This window comes from Centropristis striata, chromosome 14 (genome assembly GCF_030273125.1).
Source record: "Centropristis striata isolate RG_2023a ecotype Rhode Island chromosome 14, C.striata_1.0, whole genome shotgun sequence".
Lineage (NCBI taxonomy): Eukaryota > Metazoa > Chordata > Actinopteri > Perciformes > Serranidae > Centropristis > Centropristis striata.
Genome location: NC_081530.1, coordinates 34,324,104 through 34,348,202, shown reverse-complemented (window position 1 = coordinate 34,348,202; position 24,099 = coordinate 34,324,104). Strand labels below are relative to the sequence as shown.

Genomic DNA, 24,099 nt, shown 5'->3' with positions numbered 1-24,099 from the left:
ATAAGGTGCAAAAAAAAAACAACGCAAAGCGTCTCAAAACACAATTTCTCCCTTTGTGATTAAATTCCAGAGGATGGCCAGTCGACGTTTATTTTGAAGGTGTCCCACCAAGTTGCAGTTGAACCGGATGTTCTTCTTCTAGCAATAGGCGTCAAGCGTTGGTAGTGACAGCTTCTTTTTCATGTGTGAGAAAGTTTGTGTTCTGATTCGTCAAAGTCTCCGTATGTCCGGATAAACCTGTCTGACAGGACTTTGTGCTGTTCACCTTGTTTTTCTGGATGTTTTTCCTCTGACTCATCTCTCGGTAGACTAACGTAGAAACATATTCAAGTTAGCTTAGCATGCTAGCTGGTTAGCACGGCGGCGCTAGTCAGAGTGACTGTTTGAAGGAGAGAAATCTGTGTTTCTGACGGAGTTTGTGTGGAGAAAAAGTTGGTGTCACTGTGTGAAAAATGTCTAAAGTCCAAACGGTGAGAGCGCTGGTGGAGCAGCGACTGACTGCGGCTGCTGAAGAGATATTTGGGCTGTTTGAAAGAACGATAGCAGAGTACGAGGAGCAACTTTGTCGTTCAAAAGAGAAGAACGAGCGACAACAGAAACTACTGGACGCTGTTTTGAGCCCTCAGATTCAGTTACACAGAGCAGGTTAGTTACTTTACTTCAGTTACACAGAGCAGGTTAGTTACTTTACTACAGTTACACAGAGCAGGTTAGTTACTTTACTTCTGTTGCACAGAGCAGGTTAGTTACTTTACTTCAGTTACACAGAGCAGGTTAGTTACTTTACTTCAGTTACACAGAGCAGGTTAGTTACTTTACTACAGTTACACAGAGCAGGTTAGTTACTTTACTTCTGTTGCACAGAGCAGGTTAGTTACTTTACTTCTGTTGCACAGAGCAGGTTAGTTACTTTACTTCAGTTACACAGAGCAGGTTAGTTACTTTACTACAGTTACACAGAGCAGGTAAGTTACTTTACTACAGTTACACAGAGCAGGTTAGTTACTTTACTTCTGTTGCACAGATCAGGTTATTTACTTTACTTCAGTTACACAGAGCAGGTGAGTTTATTTAACAGACAGGATTTGTGTTTGTTACGGACAGAAGTACTACTACTATGTTTTTATTGTTACTTTAAGTTTGCAGAAACAACATCTATTAATGATCGATCTATGAAAACAATAAGAAAGAAGAGAGAGACAGAATAGTTTAAGGGGTAATGATGTCTGGCTCTGTGGTTGGGTGTCAAAGCAGGAATAGGAAAAAGAAAAGCTGGCCTTCATTCTTATCTACGGGTCAGTGACGTGATCTAATCCATTGTCAGTTGGTGTAACCAGTATTTTTGTAGAACTTTAGAAAAAAAATGGTTGTTTTAAGAATATGTCCTGCTCAATATTGACACAGTGTGTAAATATAAAAATACTCAGAAATAGGGTTTTTTTCAATAAGTCCACTTAAATACACTGTAGGTGGAAAACGTTTAATATTCTTTAAAAAGAAAAATATTTGTTTAAAAATGAAACCATTTGACATATTGCCAACCCTTATTCGTCACTGACCCCTATTAGAATAGAATAGAATAGAATAGGTCTTTATTTGTCATTGTCACATGTACAACGAAATTCAAAGTGCTCTCCAGTAAGTGCAACATTTAAGAGTTTCTAAAAATATAAATATAAAAAGAAAAAAATATGTACAATTCAAAATACCCAGTTTAGACAAACACATAAACACACCCAGACATACATGCATAGTCGCACAGGGGGAAAAAAACCCCAACAACAAACAAACAGCATGAACACACAGTCGAGACAACAACAGTACAGAACATATCTCAAATTTGTTGAGCCATCAATGTGAATGCAGTGCCAAAATTATCGTTTTTTTTTTCAGTATTGAGGGTGGTTATTGCAGTTGGATAAAAGCTGTGTTTGAGTCTGTTAGTCCTTGTGTTGAGTGATCTGTACCTTCTGCCTGAGGGCAAATTACTTTATCAAAGACTCCCTTTGAAGCTAAACGGAGACAATATATGTATATATATGTATATATATATATATATGTATGTGTGTATATATATATATATATATATATGTATGTGTGTATATATATATATATATATATATATATATATAATTAGGGCAGGGCGATAAATACCAGGGTTAAATAACTAAATGCAGTCAAATAAACATTATTATAAAAAGTATAATTTCTACCTGCATGTTGCCCGCTCACTGAACAGAATCTTACAGTTCAGATCATACAAACTCAGTTGATACGATGAATTTTGGACAAATAATGAAGCAGACAACAACTAAAATATCTCTCCATCTGTGCATTTATATATATATTTTTAAATATTTTATTGTTACTTTTAATCTAAGTCCTTTGCTATCAGTTTAAAGGTCCATTCTGACCTCCTGAGTGTGTAACAGTCAGCTTCAAGACAGAGACTCCTTGGAAAGTAACAACTTGATACTTTGGGATTTGTCAGAAAAGACACAAAATCACCCAAAAAATAATAAAATTGACCAAAACATGACCACAAAAAGACACACATTGACCAAAAAAGACACAAAATGACCAAAAAAAGACCCAAATGGCCCAAATAAGAAACAAAATAACCAGAAAACACACACAAAATGACAAAAAAGACACATAATGACCAAAAAAGACACAAAATTACCAAAAAGACTATAACACATGAACACTTTAACACAGTGGAGACAGAGCTGACTTCCAAAATGATTTGGCGACCCCCAGAAATCATCTTGTGACCCCAATTGGTGTCGGGACCCCCAGGTTGAGAATAGCTGGTTTAGATAACTACAGTCAGAGACATTGTATGCTACCATCGGCTCATCCATCAGTGCAGTATCTTCCTCCTCATCTTCCTCCAACTCAATCTGTCCGGTAAGGCTGCACGATTATGGCCAAAATGATAATTACGATTATTAATCACGATTATTCATCATGTTAGGGAAAACATCTGTATTTTTATTGCACTACTTTTAAACAAACAATAGGAACAGTTTTTAGAGTGTCCGGTACTTGTTGTAAACCAGGGGTCTCAAACTCGCGGCCCGCAGGCCAATTGTGGCCCTCGTGACGATATTTTGTGGCCCCCACCTTGATATGAAAGTTTAATGTGAGTTTTATATGAATGGCACTTTACCGTGTTGTGTGTGGAAGGTCCCTTTAATTACTTTTTTTGGTAATTTTGTGTCTTTGTTAAATAATTTTGTGTCTTTTTTAATAATTTTGAGGGTTTTTTGGTCATTCTTGTTAATTTTGTCTTTTTTTAAATAATTTTGTGTCTTTTGGGTCATTTTGTGTCTTTTTAAATAATTTTGTGTCTTTTTTTGTCATTTTGTGTCTTTTTTTAAAGTAATTTAGTGTTTTTTCAGTCATTTTGTGTCTTTATTTGTAATTTTGTGTCCTTTTTCTGTCATTTTGTGTCTTTTTTTTAGTCATTTTGTGTCTTTTTTTGGTCATTTTGATGCTGCCTCCAGTGGCCCCCAGGTAATTTGAGTTTGAGACCCCTGTTGTAAAGGACTGCAGGACTGTGCTGCTTCGACTCGTTCTTATTGGGGACTTCGCTACGCGCCCGGCGGAAACCCCCAGTTCTTAACAAGCCGCTCGTTAAGAAGAAGAGTTACAAGGAGTCTCCAGTAACACCAGAAAAAGTAGCTGGATTTGTTGCCATTCGCTTTTTTTGAAAAATAGTCTCTAAGGGGGTCTGAAAAGTCGCTAAATATAACAACAAAGTTGCTAAGTTTGCAACACTGCTTCACCGGCTTTTACAAATGTCGTGTGTTGTTGTGGCGTCCAGTACTACGTCACATCCTGCTTAGTGTTCTATCCAATCAGCAACCAGGCTTTTTTCAGGGGAGAAAAACGGCCCCGCCCCCTGGTGGTCGGTGGACGACTCGTGTAGAAAGTGCTTGATTAGATATGCAGGAGAGCCGCATTTTAAAATGGAAATACAGCCTTTGTCTGTGTGCTGCGAAAAACTTTCTGACAACGTTATGTTTAAGAGCTTAAAAATTATACTTATCATTTTAATTTCATATTAATGTTAATGCTAATGTGACTTCCGACTCATTTTGATGGAACGTGTCACATATATCTCTATACTGTATAACCAAAGACTCAACATGCTTTATTAGGCCTATAGTAGTCTCTCTTTAACCCTTTATCGGGCGAAGAACCATATTTGGTAACTTCAGTGGATATCTAAATGGTCCCCATGTCTCTCTGTTTGGTCGTAGAACCACATGGATTTCTTCCAGCTAATCAGCAAAGATCAGACTACGTCACAGACGGTGACACCATGACATCTGACCAATCAATATAATAATAATATAATAATTTTAAAAATCTGCAGGAAACAGTCGTACAAACAGAGTTATTCTTCAATGACTTGTACGGGGAGAACTTGACTATGACAGCATATTAGGGCCAAATATGAATTAAAATACAAACCCGAGGGGGGGTTTGTATTTCGAGAAAAAAGTTGCAAATTTACTAGATTTAAAGTGGCAAATCTGTGTGATAAAAGTTGCAGATTTACGAGAAAAAAGTAAAAAAAAAAAAGTTTTTCTCGCAGATTCACCACTTTAAATCTCATAAATCTGCATTTTTTTCTCGGAAGATTTGCCACATTTTGCCACTTAACTTTTTTCTCAAAATATTACCCCCCTTCCCCAGGTCCGTATTTTTTTATTACACATTCTGGCACTATGTAATATCCTCCAATATTCTCTAGGGTTGACATTTGTAGTATTTCAATGAGTGCCCTATTAAGGGTTAAGTGTCAATGGTACAAAAATAAAATAAAAACAAGAATCTCTCTGAAATAATGATAGAAATAATGTGTATCCTGTATTAACCAATCAATAACACATTTATCCCAACTCAGGACGTTTTCTGTAGCCTAATCCATTTATACATTAGGGTCTTTTTCACTGGTTTGAACAAAACTATCAAATATAACCTAGCTTGGGTACCTTTCTTTCACCCTTTTCTCTCCCTCCACTACTTTAGATGTTGTAAGAGCCTCTGTGTGTGTTTATTCTTCTCTGCAGACGTCAAGCTGCTGCTGGTGGTTAAAGAGGAGGTTCCCTCTGAGCCGGAGGACACGCCCCCATACATTAAAGAGGAACAGGAGGAACCTCAGACCAGTCAGCAGGGAGAGCAGCTTCAAGGGCTGGAGGAGGCTGATATCACATCCACTCCTGTCCCTGTGAAGAGTGAAGAAGATGAAGAGAAACTTCAGTCCTCACAGCTTCATCAAACACCAACTGAACAGATGGAAACAGAAGCTGATGGAGAGGACTGTGGAGGACCAGAACCAGACAGGAACTCTGATCCAGATCCACATTTACAACCTGATATTGATCAACAGCCGGGAGACTCTTCTGAACCTGAGACTGAAGACAGTGCTGATTGGAAGGAGACCGAAGAACATCAGTCAGGTTTAAAGTGTTTGAAAAAAGATGGCGGCCCTGTCAGGGATTCCAGATCGAGGGCCAGAAAGAAATCTTTGAATTGCTCAGTGTGTAAGAAATATTTCGAACACAGGGGGAGTTTAAATAAACACATGAGAGTTCACACAGGAGAGAAACCTTTCAGCTGCTCAGATTGTCAGAAATCTTTCACACAGTTAAGTAATTTGAAGGTACACATGAGACTCCACACAGGAGAGAAACCTTTCAACTGCTCAGTTTGTGAGAAATCTTTCATACAGATAACACATTTAAAGGTACACATGAGACTCCATACAGGAGAGAAACCCTTCAGCTGCTCAGTTTGTGATAAATCGTTCAGTAATAGTGGGGATCTGAAGAAACACAAGAGAGTTCACACAGGAGAGAAACCTTTCAGTTGCTCAGTTTGTGAGAAATCTTTTACACAGACAAGGCATTTAAAGGTACACATGAGAAGCCACACAGGAGAGAAACCTTTTAACTGCTCGGTTTGTGGTCAAGGGTTCAGTCATAGTGGGGATCTGAAGAAACACACAAGAATTCACACAGGAGAGAAACCTTTCAGCTGCTCAGTTTGTAAGAAATCTTTCACACAGATAACACATTTAAAGTACCATATGAGACACCACCCAGGAAAGAAACACCAGTAACAACTGCTCAGCCTGTAAGTTTTTCACACAGGACAAAAGAACAGAAATGTGCTGCCACTCGTCCTCAAAGTTTCATCAAACTGAGGTGAACAAAGAGGCAGAGCCTGAATATTATTTTTATGAAGCCCTTGAACTTTTCAGAGGGTGTGGTGGATTCACTTTGAAGGCGACTTATGTTGTCATGTCTTGTTGGGAAGGGGGTAAAATATTTGTTCATGAAACGTGTTTAAATAGCAAATAAATAACAACATTATCTTTATTATACGCAAACATTACAATTCCAAATACCATATTTAGATAAGACAAGAAAAATAAATACAATTTATAGTAAAACACACATACCAAAGAAAATATTTTTCTAACTTTTTCAATCTTTTTTTATGGATTGAAGAAAAATTTCAAGTCATTTTTAAATTCCACAGATGTTGGAGTAACTTTTAATAAATCTATATTTGTGTAAATGAAATGTACCCACGATCAAAATATAAAACATTGCTTTGTTTTCCATGATGTTATATGATATTGATTTCCTTTTTGTTATTTTTTTTTGTTTTACAAAACAAAAGTTCACAGACAGAGATTTTAATGAAATATTTGATTGTAGAAGTGTGACAAATGCAACAGTATTTATTTTAACAGTAGGATAAAAAAACATGTTCTTAATATATGAAAGTTGCCTAGAAGTTGTTGGTATTTAAATTTCAGTGTTTTTGTTTCATCATCCTCTTCATGTCGTGTTGGCATGTTAATCTCAGGTTCATATCTGATCTATGTTCTCTTTTAGCATGTTCTGGTGCCTTGTTTTTAAATGATTCTATACAAATAAATTTTCTTTGTGTCAGAAAGTGTCCCTTCTTCAGCTACACCAGCTATCCCTGTTATGTGATTCCAGAGCCCTGGGTTTTCAGTATCTCAAAGGTGGTTCTCTTTTAACCTGGCCAGATCACCATGGTAACTCATGCTGCAGAGCTAACCTGGTCTGTAATATTTTACTGTACAGTAAATATTTAAGTGCATTTTATTCTGAATTTCCAGTGAAAACTCCTGTAAATTAGAGAGAATGTACCTGAAGTCCTGCAGAATGAATCTGCAATAAAATTAGTGACTGGAAACAGACAGTTTAATTTTAATATAATGTAATATTTTACTGTACAGTCTATATCTGAAGGCGTTTTATAAAATGAAGTGAACAGTTCTGTGAATATCATGCAATTAATCGTACTTCCATATTTATCTGATATTAGGGCCTGGTTGTGTAACACTATTCTGAAAACTGAAAACCGCACGTGGACACAACGAAGCGAATGATGGCTCACTTGACCGCAGTAGATCTGCAGCCTCCGTGTCTGCATGCACACCCTCCTCTTTTCCTGTTGTGTTGAGGAAGTTTGTGTCAGCGGCAAAAGTATCGATCCACCAGAGCCTCTGTACTCGGACAAACCTGTCTCAGTGGACTTTTCCTTTTCTAAATGTTTTGTGTCCGACTAATCTTCCGTTAGACAACAGAGCATGGACTGTATTTAAGCTACAGAGCTGCTGGAGTTAGCTTAGCTTAGCATGCTAGCTGGTTAGCACCACGGCGCTAGTCAGAGTGACTGTTTGATGGAGGGAAAACTGTGTTTCTGACGGAGTTTGTGTGGAGAAAAAGTTGGTGTTACTGTGTGAAAAATGTCTAAAGTCCAAACGGTGAGAGCGCTGGTGGAGCAGCGACTGACTGCGGCTGCTGAAGAGATATTTGGGCTGTTTGAAAGAACGATAGCAGAGTACGAGGAGCAACTTTGTCGTTCAGAAGAGAAGAACGAGCGACAACAGAAACTACTGGACGCTGTTTTCAACCCTCAGATTCACTTACACAGAGCAGGTTAGTTACTTTACTTCAGTTACACAGAGCAGGTTAGTTACTTTACTTCAGTTACACAGAGCAGGTTAGTTACTTTACCTCAGTTACACGGAGCAGGTTAGTTTATTTAATAGTCAGGATTTCTGTTTGTGACGGACAGAAGTACTGCTACTATGTTTTACATAGTTACATTGTTACTGTAAGTTTGCAGAAACAACTACTGTTAATGATCGATCTATGAAAACAATAAAATAGAGAGAGACAGAAGAGTTTCAGGGGAAAGTTCGCGCTAACTCACTGCAGTGTGTGGACACTTCTGGTTTTCAAAATAAAACATGGGTATTAAATGTATCTACCCAAGTGTCCAACACTGATCTTGAGCCAATAGGTCACATGACCTGGAAACTATTGAGCTATGATGCTCATATTTACATTATGAAATGTATTAAAAAATAATTTAAAAAAATAGGAGAAAAAATAGGAGCATTAAAGCTCAATAACTTCCAGGTCATGTGACCTATTGGCTCAAGATCAGTGCAGGACAGTAGATCTAGACTAGCTGTATGAGACACACCTCTTTTTATAGCATTTTACTTTCTGTTATATTTTATATTTTGATGAATTTTTAATACATTTCATAATGTAAATATGAGCATTAAAGCTCAATATCCAGGTCATGTGACCTATTGGCTCAAGATCAGTGCAGGACAGTGCGGTACATTTAATACCCACGTTTTATTTTGAAAATCGGAAGTTTCCACACACTGCAGTAACCTAGTGATGACTTTCCCAGTGTCTCAAAGTATTTGCCCAAAAGTCGGCAATAAGGGCGCACTGGAAGTGTTAGCGGCTGGCTTGATTATGCTAAAATGAGAGATGGCGGGCTTGACCACAGTCTCTGTGGTTGGATGTCAAAACAGGAATAGTACAAAGAAAAGCTGGCCTTCACTCTCATAAATCTTTATGATAAAGTTGACACATCATGGCAGCTCTACTTTAGATGTTGTAAGAGCCTCTGTGTGTGTTTACCCTTCTCTGCAGACATCCAGCAGCTGCTGGTGGTTAAAGAGGAGATTCCCTCTGAGCAGCAGGAGAGGAGCTCCACTCTAGACCAGGAGGACCCAGAGCCCCCACACATTAAAGAGCAACAGGAGAAACCTTGGACCAGTCAGCAGGGAGAGCAGCTTCAATGGCTGGAGGAGGCTGATATCACCAAGGTTACATCCACTCCTGTTTCTGTGCAGAGTGAAGAAGATGAAGAGAAACCTCAGTCCTCACATCAAACACAAACTGAACAATTGAAAACAGAAGCTGATGGCGAGGACTGTGGAGGACCAGAACCAGACAGGAACTCTGATCCAGATCCACATTTACAACCTGATTCAAATCAACAGCCGGGAGACTCTTCTGAACCTGAGACTGATGACAGTGCTGATTGGACAGAGACAGAAGAACCTCACTCACGTTTAAATTGTCTGAAAAAAGATGGCGGCCCTGTCGCAGATTCCAGATTGAGGGCTGGAAAGAAGTCTTTCAGCTGCTCATTGTGTAATAAATCTTTTACACACAGGGGGAATTTTACTAACCACATGAAAGTTCACACAGGAGAGAAATCTCTCAGCTGCTCAGTGTGTAATAAACCTTTTACACACAGGGGGAATTTTAATAAACACATGAGAGTTCACACAGGAGAGAAACCTTTCAGCTGCTCAGTTTGTAAGAACGCTTTTCCACGGAGGTGGGGTTTAAAGGTTCACATGAGACAACACACAGGAGAGAAACCTTTCAGTTGCTCAGTTTGTCAGAAAGCTTTCAACCAGATAACACATTTAAAGTCACATATGAGACACCACACAGGAGAGAAACATCAGTAACAGCTGCTCAGCCTGTAAGAAATTTTTCACACAGGTCAAAGAACATAAATGTGCTGCCACTCGTCCTCAAAGTTTCATCAAACTGAGGTGAACAAAGAGGCAGAGCCTGATGACAGGGGTGGTTGGAAGTAGGGATGTGCATTTCAGGCAAAACTACTATTCGATAATCGTGGAGTACTAATCGCTTACTATTCGAATATTCAATAACCCCCCCCTCCACCAGCAAAGCAGTGTTCCCAAGTTAGCGACTTTGTTGCTAAATTTAGCATCTTTGAAGGCTTGAAGAAAATGTTCAAGTCAGAGTACTTTTTAATAAATCTATATTTGTGTAAATTAAATTTACATTATGATGTTTAAATTACAATATCCATGATGTTATATGATATTCATTTCCTTTTTCTTCTTTTTTTTTGTTTTATAGAACAAAAGTGAGAAACCCAAACTGAGATTTTAATGAAATATGTGATTGGAGTGTAACAATAAAGGGGGACTGGCAAGCTGTGGGTGGGACATTTTATGGTTTTCCATTTTGGTGTGTGTTACATTGCAGTGTCTTAAAAGGGTGTAGCATGCATTTTGCCTTTTATGCTAAAAGTTTAGCCTGTGTGTAGTGGATTGTCCCTTTTGTACGCCGCTCTATTTTTTGTGTGTTTGTTCAAATGTTCTGACATTCCTGGCGTTTGTTGCCAAAGGTAATACCCACATTTATTACAGTATTATTATTTTCTCTCCTTATTTTCCAGTCAATCTACTGCTCCACATTCCAGTCCAGTAGGTGGCGGTAATGCTCCTGTACGTTGGTCTGACAACCGCCAAATAAAACTCAAAAGAAGAAGAAGTTGCAGCGGAACCGCATGTTGTTCTTCTAGCAATATGGCGTCTAGCGTTCGTAGTAACCGCTTCTTTTTGTTTGAGAAAGTTTGTGTTCTGATTCGTCAAAGTCTCTCTATGTCCGGATAAACCTGTCTGAATGGACTTAGCTGTTCACCGTCTTTTTCTGGATGTTTTTCCTCTGACTCATCTCTCGGTAGACTAACGTAGAAACATATTCAAGTTAGCTTAGCATGCTAGCTGGTTAGCAACGCGGCGCTAGCCAGAGTGACTGAAGGAGGGAAAACTGTGTTTCTGACGGAGTTTGTGTGGAGAAAAAAGTTGGTGTCACTGTGTGAAAAATGTCTAAAGTCCAAACGGTGAGAGCGCTGGTGGAGCAGCGACTGACTGCGGCTGCTGAAGAGATATTTGGGCTGTTTGAAAGAACGATAGCAGAGTACGAGGAGCAACTTTGTCGTTCAAAAGAGAAGAACGAGCGACAACAGAAACTACTGGACGCTGTTTTCAACCCTCAGATTCAGCTACACAGAGCAGGTTAGTTACTTTACTTCAGTTACACAGAGCAGGTCAGTTACTTTACTTCAGTTACACAGAGCAGGTTAGTTACTTTACTTCAGTTACACAGAGCAGGTCAGTTACTTTACTTCAGTTACACAGAGCAGGTCAGTTACTTTACTTCAGTTACACAGAGCAGGTTAGTTACTTTACTTCAGTTACACAGAGCAGGTTATCTACTTTACTTCAGTTACACATGTTAAAATAATTGATTTTTTTCTATATTGGTAAATTATTTTATGCTTTATTTCTGCTTCTCTGTCTCTGTTCTCTGTGAGTGACGCAGGTCACTATCAAAGGTCAAACCTTGACTGTAATAAATATCTCTATGCATTTATATTAAGTCAGACAATATGATTTGATACATTGATTGTGTTTGTGTGTTAATAATGATGTAGAAAACTATGATTACTTTAATTACATATATTCCATTTGCTTAAACTGATTAAGATTCTATAAATCACAAAGAATGACATCCAGATATATTGGTGCACAGTTTTTGCTGTGTGTGTGTATGTGCATTTGTGAGTGTGTATGTGTGTCTGGAGAGGGGAGACCACAGAAGGCCGAATGAAAATCCCGTGTGAGAATCTCTGTAAGTCATAACAAGGAAAAATGTTTGTGCTAACAAGTTTGTTAGCAGGCCACACGGCTTTGTTATGGGAAGCAGTGATTGTATTGTCCAGGTGGCCTGATGTGTGACGGTATGAAAGAAGACTGGCGAATGAGCGGATCAAGAAGGCGGGACTTCCTGGAAGAAATCGACCAGCATGTTTTGTAAACAAATGTTAGTATTTTAATGGGTTCCAGGATGGAGTCGTGGTTCAGACTTCACGAACTGAAACACGTCTGTTTGTATTCAGGGACATGAGTTTATTTTGAACCCGGAGATCTCTGTAAAGTGCACATTTTTTGACGTATTGTAATAGAACTTTTGTTCAACTGAGAAACTTGGACGTTCTCCAGCTCTTCATTTCCCCATCAAAGAATGCGCAGAAAAATGGTGAGGTTTTTTCTGTTGGTGACAGATTTTTTCTGTCGGTGACAGATTATCAATTTTCAAGGTTTCCTCATGCATTTTTTCTAACACACAGCAGGTTAGTTACTTTACTTCAGTTACACAGAGCAGGTTAGTTACTTTACTTCAGTTACACAGAGCAGGTTAGTTACTTTACTTCAGTTACACAGAGCAGGTTAGTTACTTTACTTCAGTTACATTGAGCATGTTAGTTACTTTACTTCAGTTACATAGAGGAGGTTAGAGACTTTACTTCAGTTATGGAGAGCAGGTTAGTTACTTTAATTCACTTACACAGAGCAGGTTAGTAACTTACCTATGTTAAATGCTGTTACATTGGAGTTACAATAGTTACTGTGTGTACCATTGTTGTAGTGCAGTTTAATTTATATTCTTCACCTACACAGAGCTGGTTTGTAAGTTATGTTATGGTTCCTGTTCATATTCCCAAAGCATTTTGGAAGCTATAGTTTCAACAATCTGTGTGAAACAGATGAATACACAGACTGTGTATTTTTCCTCACTGTGTGTTTCTGTGTTTCCTGCAGACGTTCAGCAGCTGTCGGTGAGCGAAGACGAGTTTCCCTCTGAGCAGCAGGAGAGGAGCTGCAGTCTGGACCAAGACCGGGAGGAGCCAGAGCCGCCACACATTAAAGAGGAACAGGAGGAACTTTGGAGCAGTCAGCAGGGAGAGCAGCTTCAGGGGCTGGAGGAGGCTGATATCACCAAGTTCACATTCACTCCTGTCCCTGTGAAGAGTGAAGAAGATGAAGAGAAACCTCAGTCCTCACAGCTTCATCAAACACAAACTGAACAGATGGAAACAGAAGCTGATGGAGAGGACTGTGGAGGACCAGAACCAGACAGGAACTCTGATCCAGATCCACATTTACAACCTGATACTGAGGATGAGTCTGCAGACTCTTCTGAACCTGAGACTGATGACAGTGCTGATTGGAAGGAGACCAGAGAACCTCAGTCAGGTTTGAACTGCTTGAAAAAAGATCGCCGCCCTGTCAGAGATTCCATATTTAGTGCTGATGAGAAACAATTTAGCTGCTGTGAGAGTGGGAAAAGATTTGGCTACAAGAGCCATTTGAAGAGACACATGAGACTCCACACAGGAGAGAAACCTTTCAGCTGCTCAGTTTGTACGAAAAAGTTTACACAGAGTGGAGCTTTAAAGTCACACATGAGACTCCACACAGGAGAGAGACCTTTCAGCTGCTCAGTTTGTAAGAAAACTTTTACACAGGGTGGACATTTAAAGTCACATATGAGCTTCCACACAGGAGAGAGACCTTTCAGCTGCTCAGTTTGTAAGAAAACTTTTACACTGAGTGGACATTTAAAGTCACATATGAGCTTACACACAGGAGAGAGACCTTTCAGCTGCTCAGTTTGTAAGAAAACTTTTACACTGAGTGGAGCTTTAAAGTCACACATGAGACTCCACACAGGAGAGAGACCTTTCAGCTGCTCAGTTTGTAAGAAAACTTTTACACGGAGTGGAATTTTAAAGTCACACATGAGAGTCCACACAGGAGAGAGACCTTTCAGCTGCTCAGTTTGTAAGAAAACTTTTACACAGAGTGGACATTTAAAGTCACATATGAGCTTCCACACAGGAGAGAGACCTTTCAGCTGCTCAGTTTGTAAGAAAACTTTTACACTGAGTGGAACTTTAAAGTCACACATGAGACTCCACACAGGAGAGAGACCTTTCAGCTGCTCAGTTTGTAAGAAAACGTTTACACGGAGTGGAATTTTAAAGTCACACATGAGAGTCCACACAGGAGAGAGACCTTTCAGCTGCTCAGTTTGTAAGAAAACTTTCCCACAGAGTGGAAAGTTAAAGGAACACATGAGAGTCCACACAGGAGAGAGACCTTTCAGCTGCTCAGTTTGTAAGAAAACTTTCACACAGAGTGGAACGTTAAAGGAACACATGAGAGTCCACACAGGAGAGAGACCTTTCAGCTGCTCAGTTTGTAAGAAAACTTTTACACTGAGTGGAGCTTTAAAGTCACACATGAGACTCCACACAGGAGAGAGACCTTTCAGCTGCTCAGTTTGTAAGAAAACTTTTACACGGCGTGGACATTTAAAGAGACACATGAGAGTCCACACATGAGAGAAACCTTTCATAAATGTGCTGGCCGCTCGTCCTCAAAGTTTCATCAAACTGAGGAGAACAAAAGGCAGAGCCTCCAGCCAGCAGCCCACATGAAGAGATGCAAACCTCTTTTTCAATCTTTTTGAAGGACTCGAGAAATATTTTCAAGTCTTTTTTTAAATGCTACAAAGCTTGTAGTAACTTTATAAATATTTATTCTATTTGTATGAAATGTACTAACAATCTCAATATAATTAAACAATACTTTCTTTTCCATGATGTGATATATTCATTTCCTTTTTTTGTTTGTTTTACAAAACAAAAGTTTGCAAACTGATATTTTAATTCAATATTAAAAAAAAAAGTGCAGAGGCCTGTACTACGAAGCAGGATTTGAGGGTCAGTGAGGTAACCTGAGGTTTAACCCTGGTTATCAGTATCTCTGTCTGAACTGACTGTTAACACTGTTGAGAGCATCAAAGCAAAAATAATCTGAAATTTAAAACATTCTGGTTTGTTTAACACTTGTTTTAATAACATAATTCCAAATGTGTTCCATCAGAGATTTGATTTTCTTGAATATGAATCTATAATGTAGAAGATTTAATGAAAGTAAATCAACCAGTGAGTCAGAAGGTGAGACAGCTTCTGTATATTAATAGAATAATTACTGTTCTCTAATATTCTGATTAAATATTCTGACTTATGTGCAGATCTATGTTCTCTCAGGCTGTTTTATTTAATGACTTAATTGTTGTCTGCACAATAACAAACCTCACATCTGTGTGTGTGTGTGTGTGTGTGTGTGTGTTGACTGTATATAAAAATGTTGAAAATAAAAAAGTTCTGCTTTTTGAGACGCCTTTATAAAAACTTAACATTTAAATGATTTAGTGTTTATAGAGATGACTCTTTCCTGTATTAGTCCCTCCATGAGGACAGTTTTAGTGTTCCAGCAGCAAAATAAGTATAAACAATAACAAAATTTCTCTTTACTCTGACCACATTAGGACTTCTGTATTTTTTCTATTTTATAAATGTCATATACCACGTATACTATACTGTGTATATCTCTGCACATATTTAATATATTTATTCATTGAGGTTCATACCACTACATGCTACAACTTAATTAACCTATTTAACATGCTAAAATATATTTCCTCCAATGTGCAATATCTGTAAAATGCAATCAGGAAAACAAACAAACAGAAAAACTATATATTATTAATAATGCCAAATAGCAGAAATCTATTTATATAATGTCTATAATATGTATTATTTCTTATATTCTTTATTCTGTTTTCTATATCTATGTGTCTGTATGTTGAGCCACTGTGATGACTGAAGGATAAATAAAGTCTGCTCCAAGGTTATTATAGTTAACGAAAACTAACGAAATAATGAAAACTAGATTTATTTATTTTTTCGCTGACTGAAATTAAAACAAAAACAAGAGTTTTTAAAAATGGATAACAAACTGAAACTGTCTTGTGTGTTTACAAAACTAACAAAAATTATAGTGAAAACCCTTTTTGGTTGATATGAAATCTATTTAATCTGGTTTTATGACTAAATAAATGTATTGGGGCTGAGATGGATCACACAATGAAAATAAAGGAAACATTTATTTTATATTGAAGAGGTTCATTAGGCCTACTGATATAATTTTTTACACTGTTTCTACACTCCTCATGGGTGAATTTTATGTTCCCAGTTTCGTCAATGGTGTTCAGATGGTCTGAGTCTTTGTGTGTGGCCGGTCTTAATCTTCTCCAGGATATCGTCCACATAGCGTCTCCAGAGGGACACACCAACACCACGTGACACCTCTGATGAAGGCTACAGAGGCAAGGTAGCCAAGACTTGTCAGGTACAAGAAAATATTTTTGCTTTATTGGCCTTGTATAGAGAAACAGTGTAAAAAAAAATTAAAAAAAAGGAAACATTAATTGTGACCTTATTGAATCTGGCACCCAACAAATACCCCATTAGTAAAAAACTAAAACCAACACAAAAACTAATGAATCTAAATTAAAAGTAAGCATTTTCCAAAAAATAAAAACTATTTCAAACTAGCAAACTTGCTCTAAAAACTCATTAAAACTAACTGAATTTGAAAAACTATAATAACCTTGGTCTGATCAAAATGAACAAGAAGGTAAAACAATATAACATAATAAATATAAAAATTAGCACCATTATAAACAGAGGAGTTGCACTTTTACACAGATAAAAGTATTTATATTGCACGGTGAATTATATTAAGCGATAATTATAGATAATTATATTATCTTTTCAGATACTGATGAAAAGACTGGAGATTCTTGTGAACCTGAGACTGATGACGGGTGGTTGGAAGTAAACCAGAAAAACTCAGTCTGCTGTAAATTCTTAGAAAAAGGTCAGTGTGGATAAAGTCTTTTTATAAAGCCCTTGGACTTTTCAGAGGGTGCGGTGGATTCAGTTTGAAGGCTACTTAAGTTACCATCTCTTGTTGGGAAGGGGGTGAAATATTTGTCCATGAAACATGTTTAAATAACAAACAGGCATTTTTTTTATTAGACACAAACATAACAATTCAAAGAAAAACAAATACAATGTATATTGAAACAAACATACCAAAGAATATATTTGTTATATAGTGCTCCTCTTTCTCTCTCTCAATCAATCTATATCTCTCTTTTCCTCTCAATCTTTTTTAAGGAGTGGAGATTTTCAAGTCATTTTTAAATTCCACAGATGTTTGAGTAACTTCTAATAAATCTATAAAATTTGTAAAATAAAAAAATAAATTTGGGAAAATAAAATGTACCCACAATCAAATTATGAAACATTAGTTTGTTTTCCATGATGTGATATGATATTAATTTCCTTTTTGTTCATTTTTTGTTTTACAAAACAAAAGTTCACAAACTGAGATTTTAATGAGATATTTGATTGTAGAAGTGTAACAAATGCAACAGTATTCATTTTAACAGTAGGATAAAATAAACATGTTCTTAATATACGAAAGTTGCCTAGAAGTTGTTGGTATTTAAATTTCAGTGTTTCTGTTTCATCATCCTCTTCATGTCCTGTTGGCATGTTAATCTCAGGTTCATATCTGATCTATGTTCTCTGTTAGCATGTTCTGGTGCCTTGTTTTTAAATGATTCCTTTCAAATAAATGTTGTTTATATCAGAAAGTGTCCCTTCTTCAGTTTGTTGTACGAGGATAACCGTGCTTTGTTTTACATTAGGCCACAAATCCCTAAACAGGCTATCCCTGTGATGTGATTCCAGAGCCCTGTACTACGAAGCTGGATTTGAGGGTCAGTGAGGTAACTTTGGGTTTAACCCTGGATTTTCACTATCTCAAAGGTGGTTCTCTTTTAACCTGGCTAGATCACCATGGTAACTCATGCTGCAGAGCGAACCTGGTCAGTATCAGGTTTTATTCTGAGATTCGTCTTTACATTGACTAGAAAGTATCTATCTCATAGAACCATCATCTCACACTAGTCAATCTATGATCCATAGAGATTCTCAGTGGGGAGAATTAGAAATGTAAAGGTGTTGAGTCGGAACGTTACATTAATGTCACCAAACGGAGCAATGCAGTTAAAGTAAAGTTGCTGTCTGTATCGTTGTAGCTACAGTTACAGTAGAGTTACTGTATGTAACATTGTAAATATAGTGACAGTAGAGTTGCTGTATGTAACATTGTAGCTACAGTTACAGTAGAGTTACTGTATATATCATTGTAGCTACAGTTACAGTAGAGTTACTGTATGTATCATTGTAGCTACAGTTACAGTAGAGTTACTGTATGTATCATTGTAGCTGCAGTTACAGGAGAGTTACTGTATGTATTGTTGTAGCTACAGTTACAGTAGAGTTACTGTATGTATCATTGTAGCTACAGTTACAGTAGAGTTACTGTATGTATCGTTGTAAATATAGTTACAGTAGAGTTACTGTATGTATCATTGTAGCTACAGTTACAGTAGAGTTACTGTATGTATCATTGTAGCTGCAGTTACAGTAGAGTTACTGTATGTATTGTTGTAGCTGCAGTTACAGTAGAGTTACTGTATGTATCATTGTAGCTACAGTTACAGTAGAGTTACTGTATGTATCATTGTAGATACAGTTACAGTAGGGAGGAGTCAGGAGTAGGAATCCAAAGGAGGAGATGGCCATCTCACGCCTTAGGATCGGACACACAGGATTAAACCAAACACTCCATAGAATAGGTAACACCCTACAGGGCTTTGCAGCCACTTCAATGAACCAGAAACAGTCAAACATGTGCTGGTAGAATGTAAAGAAAGAGACTTCTAGAGGATGGGAAACACAGTAACACCCTGGAAAGTATTCCTGGGGAAAAAATCATGCAAAGAAAACAAGCCCCTATTTAATTACCTGAGGGAAACAGGACTTATAGAGATAATTTAGTTATGTATTTAATGATTTATATTTGTATTGTAATATGCTATTATTTACACTATTGTTCCCCCTTTTCTCGTTAAATCATTTATTTGTCTTAATTTTATAATTATTACTATTACTTATTTTACTTTATTTTATTTTCCTGTCAATCTACTGCTCCACACTCCAGTCCAGTAGGTGGCGGTAATGCTCCTGTACGTTGGTCTGCCAACCGCCAATAAAACTCAAAAGAAGAAGAAGAAGTTTCAGCGGAACCGGATGTTGATCTTCAAGCAATATGGCGACTAGCGTTCGTAGTAACAGCTTCTTCTTTGTGTGAGAAAGTTTGTGTTCTGATTCGTCAAAGTCTCCGTATGTCCGGATAAACCTGCCTGACAGGACTCTGTGCTGTTCACCGTCTTTTTCTGGATGTTTTACCTCTGACTCATCTCTCGGTAGACTAACGTAGAAACATATTCAAGTTAGCTTAGCATGCTAGCTGGTTAGCAACGCGGCGCTAGTCAGAGTGACTGTTTGATGGAGAGAAAACTGTGTTTCTGACGGAGTTTGTGTGGAGAAAAAGTTGGTGTCACTGTGTGAAAAATGTCTAAAGTCCAAACGGTGAGAGCGCTGGTGGAGCAGCGACTGACTGCGGCTGCTGAAGAGATATTTGGGCTGTTTGAAAGAACGATAGCAGAGTACGAGGAGCAACTTTGTCGTTCAAAAGAGAAGAACGAGCGACAACAGAAACTACTGGACGCTGTTTTCAACCCTCAGATTCAGCTACACAGAGCAGGTTAGTTACTTTACTTCAGTTACACAGAGCAGGTCAGTTACTTTACTTCAGTTACACAGAGCAGGTTAGTTACTTTACTTCAGTTACACAGACCAGGTTAGTTACTTTACTTCAGTTACACAGACCAGGTTAGTTACTTTACTTCAGTTACACAGAGCAGGTTAGTTACTTTACTTCAGTTACACAGGGCAGGTTAGTTACTTTACTTCAGTTACATTGAGCACGTTAGTTACTTTACTTCAGTTACATAGAGGAGGTTAGAGACTTTACTTCACTTACACAGAGCAGGTTAGTGACTTACGTATGTTAAATGCAGTTACATTAGAGTTACAATAGTTACTGTGTGTAACATTGTTGTAGAGCAGTTTAATTAATATTCTTCACCTACACATAGCAGGTTTGTAAGTTATGTTATGGTTCCTGTTCATATTCCCAAAGCATTTTGGAAGCTATAGTTTCAACAATCTGTGTGAAACAGATGAATACATAGACTGTGTATTTTTCCTCACTGTGTGTTTCTGTGTTTCCTGCAGACGTTCAGCAGCTGTCGGTGAGCGAAGAAGAGTTTCCCTCTGAGCAACAGGAGAGGAGCTGCAGTCTGGACCAAGACCAGGAGGAGCCAGAGCCCCCACACATTAAAGAGGAACAGGAGGAACCTTGGAGCAGTCAGCAGGGAGAGCAGCTTCAGGGGCTGGAGGAGGCTGATATCACCAAGTTCACATTCACTCCTGTCCCTGTGAAGAGTGAAGAAGATGAAGAGAAACCTCAGTCCTCACAGCTTCATCAAACACAAACTGAACAGATGGAAACAGAAGCTGATGGAGAGGACTGTGGAGGACCAGAACCAGACAGGAACTCTGATCCAGATCCACATTTACAACCTGATACTGAGGATGAGTCTGCAGACTCTTCTGAACCTGAGACTGATGACAGTGCTGATTGGAAGGAGACCAGAGAACCTCAGTCAGGTTTGAACTGTTTGAAAAAAGATCGCCGCCCTGTCAGAGATTCCATATTTAGTGCTGATGAGAAACGATTTAGCTGCTCTGAGTGTGGGAAAAGATTTGGCTACAAGTGCCATTTGAAGAGACACATGAGACTCCACACAGGAGAGAAACCTTTCAGCTGCTCAGTTTGTACGAAAACGTTTACACAGAGTGATGCTTTAAAGTCACACATGAGACTCCACACAGGAGAGAAACCTTTCAGCTCCTCAGTTTGTACGAAAACTTTTACACTGAGTGGACATTTAAAGTCACACATGAGACTCCACACAGGAGAGAAACCTTTCAGCTGCTCAGTTTGTAAGAAAACTTTTACACGGAGTGGAACTTTAAAGTCACACAAGAGACTCCACACAGGAGGTAAACTTTTCAGCTGCTCAGTTTGTAATAAAACTTTTACACGGAGTGGACATTTAAAGACACACATGAGACTCCACACAGGAGAGAGACCTTTCAGCTGTTCAGTTTGTAAGAAAACTTTTACAGTGAGTGGAAATTTGAAGTCACACATGAGACTCCACACAGGAGAGAGACCTTTCAGCTGCTCAGTTTGTAAGAAAACTTTTACACTGAGTGGACATTTAAAGTCACACATGAGACTCCACACAGGAGAGAGACCTTTCAGCTGCTCAGTTTGTAAGAAAACTTTTACACTGAGTGGAGCTTTAAAGTCACACATGAGACTCCACACAGGAGAGAGACCTTTCAGCTGCTCAGTTTGTAAGAAAACTTTTACACTGAGTGGAACTTTTAAGTCACACATGAGACTCCACACAGGAGAGAGACCTTTCAGCTGCTCAGTTTGTAAGAAAACTTTTACACGGAGTGGAACTTTAAAGTCACACAAGAGACTCCACACAGGAGATAAACTTTTCAGCTGCTCAGTTTGTAAGAAAACTTTTACACAGAGTGGACATTTAAAGACACACATGAGAGTCCACACAGGAGAGAGACCTTTCAGCTGCTCAGTTTGTAAGAAAACTTTTACACGGAGTGTAATTTTAAAGTCACACATGAGAGTCCACACAGGAGAGAGACCTTTCAGCTGCTCAGTTTGTATGAAAACTTTTACACAGAGTGGAAATTTAAAGTCACATATGAGCTTCCACACAGGAGAGAGACCTTTCAGCTGCTCAGTTTGTAAGAAAACTTTTACACTGAATGGACATTTAAAGTCACACATGAGACTCCACACAGGAGAGAAACCTTTCAGCTGCTCAGTTTGTAAGAAAACTTTTACACTGAGTGGAAATTTGAAGTCACACATGAGACTCCACACAGGAGAGAGACCTTTCAGCTGCTCAGTTTGTAAGAAAACTTTTACACTGAGTGGACATTTAAAGTCACACATGAGACTCCACACAGGAGAGAGACCTTTCAGCTGCTCAGTTTGTAAGAAAACTTTTACACTGAGTGGAAATTTGAAGTCACACATGAGACTCCACACAGGAGAGAAACCTTTCAGCTGCTCAGTGTGTGCTGAATCTTTTACACAAAGTGGGTATTTAAAGAGACACATGAGAGTCCACACATGAGAGAAACCTTTCATAAATGTGCTGGCCGCTCGTCCTCAAAGTTTCATCAAACTGAGGAGAACAAAGAGGCAGAGCCTCCAGCCAGCTGCCCACATGAAGAGATGCAAACCTCTTTTTCAGTCTTTTTGAAGGACTCAAGAAATATTTTCAAGTCTTTTTTTTAAATGCTACAAAGCTTGTAGTAACTTTATAAATATTTATTCTATTTGTATGAAATGTACTAACAATCTCAATATAATTAAACAATACTTTTTTTCCATGATGTGATATGATATTCATTTCCTTTTTTTGTTTGTTTTACAAAACAAAAGTTTGCAAACTGATATTTTAATTCAATATTTAAAAAAAGTGCAGAGGCCTGTACTACGAAGCAGGATTTGAGGGTCAGTGAGGTAAGCTGAGGTTTAACCCTGGTTATCAGTATCTCTGTCTGAACTGACTGTTAACACTGTTGAGAGCATCAAAGCAAAAATAATCTGAAATTTAAAACGTTCTGGTTTGTTTAACACTTATTTTAATAACATAATTCCAAATGTGTTCCATCAGAGATTTGATTTTCTTGAATATGAATCTAGAATGTAGAAGATTTAATGAAAGTAAATCAACCAGTGAGTCAGAAGGTGAGACAGCTTCTGTATATTAATAGAATAATTACTGTTCTCTAATATTCTGATTAAATATTCTGACTTATGTGCAGATCTATGTTCTCTCAGGCTGTTTTATTTAATGACTTAATTGTTGTCTGCACAATAACAAACCTCACATCTGTGTGTGTGTGTGTGTGTGTGTGTGTGTGTGTGTGTGTGTGTGTGTTCACTATTGAAAAATAAAAATGTTGAAAATAAAAAAGTTCTGCTTTTTGAGACGCCTTTATAAAAACTTAACATTTAAATGATTTAGTGTTTATAGAGATGACTCTTTCCTGTATTAGTCCCTCCATGAGGACAGTTTTAGTGTTCCAGCAGCAAAATAAGTATAAACAATAACAAAATTTCTCTTAACTCTGACCACATTAGGACTTCTGTATTTTTTCTATTTTATAAATGTCATATACCACGTATACTATACTGTGTATATCTCTGCACATATTTAATGTATTTATTCATTGAGGTTCATACCACTACATGCTACAACTTAATTAACCTATTTAACATGCTAAAATATATTTCCTCCAATGTGCAATATCTGTAAAATGCAATCAGGAAAACAAACAAACAGAAAAACTATATATTATTAATAATGCCAAATAGCAGAAATCTATGTATATAATGTCTAGAATATGTATTATTTCTTATATTCTTTATTCTGTTTTCTATATCTATGTGTCTGTATGTTGAGCCGCTGTGATGACTGAAGGATAAATAAAGTCTGCTCCAAGGTTATTATAGTTAACGAAAACTAACGACATAATGAAAACTAGATTTATTTTTTTTTCGCTGACTGAAATTAAAACAAAAACAAGAGTTTTTAAAAATGGATAACAAACTGAAACTGTCTTGTGTGTTTACAAAACTAACTGAAACTAACAAAAATTATAGTGAAAACCCTTTTTGGTTGATATGAAATCTATTTAATCTGGTTTTATGACTAAATAAATGTATTGGGGCTGAGATGGACCACACAATGAAAATAAAGGAAACATTTATTTTATATTGAAGAGGTTCATTAGGCCTACTGATATAATTTTTTACACTGTTTCTACACTCCTCATGGGTGAATTTTATGTTCCCAGTTTCGTCAATGGTGTTCAGATGGTCTGAGTCTTTGTGTGTGGCCGGTCTTAATCTTCTCCAGGATATCGTCCACATAGCGTCTCCAGAGGGACACACCAACACCACGTGACACCTCTGATGAAGGGTACAGAGGCAAGGTAGCCAAAACTTGTCAGGTACAAGAAAATATTTTTGCTTTATTGGCCTTGTATAGAGAAACAGTGTAAAAAAAAAAAAAAAGGAAACATTAATTGTGACCTTATTGAATC

The 24,099-nt window shown here is 37.8% G+C and overlaps 3 protein-coding genes across 3 annotated transcripts; all 3 read left to right on the top strand.

Moving 5' to 3' along the window:
• Positions 1 to 55: 55 nt before the first annotated feature.
• Positions 56 to 6,981, top strand: LOC131984858 (zinc finger protein 501-like). The gene is made up of 2 exons (XM_059349848.1): positions 56 to 645; positions 5,085 to 6,981. Exons 1-2 carry the CDS (start codon positions 453 to 455, stop codon positions 6,134 to 6,136), a joined length of 1,245 nt encoding a protein of 414 aa, XP_059205831.1. The 5' UTR covers positions 56 to 452; the 3' UTR covers positions 6,137 to 6,981.
• A 515-nt stretch (positions 6,982 to 7,496) lies between these two features.
• On the top strand, positions 7,497 to 17,547 carry LOC131984409 (zinc finger protein 250-like). Its single transcript, XM_059349239.1, has 5 exons — positions 7,497 to 7,997; positions 9,018 to 9,772; positions 11,038 to 11,215; positions 12,803 to 16,243; positions 16,673 to 17,547. The coding sequence occupies exons 1-4, from the start codon at positions 7,805 to 7,807 to the stop codon at positions 14,386 to 14,388; spliced, it is 2,712 nt and encodes a 903-aa protein (XP_059205222.1). The 5' UTR covers positions 7,497 to 7,804; the 3' UTR covers positions 14,389 to 16,243; positions 16,673 to 17,547.
• An 83-nt stretch (positions 17,548 to 17,630) lies between these two features.
• LOC131984804 (zinc finger protein 665-like) lies at positions 17,631 to 22,899 on the top strand. Its single transcript, XM_059349782.1, has 3 exons — positions 17,631 to 17,693; positions 18,974 to 19,579; positions 20,113 to 22,899. Exons 2-3 carry the CDS (start codon positions 19,387 to 19,389, stop codon positions 22,116 to 22,118), a joined length of 2,199 nt encoding a protein of 732 aa, XP_059205765.1. The 5' UTR covers positions 17,631 to 17,693; positions 18,974 to 19,386; the 3' UTR covers positions 22,119 to 22,899.
• Positions 22,900 to 24,099: the final 1,200 nt, after the last annotated feature.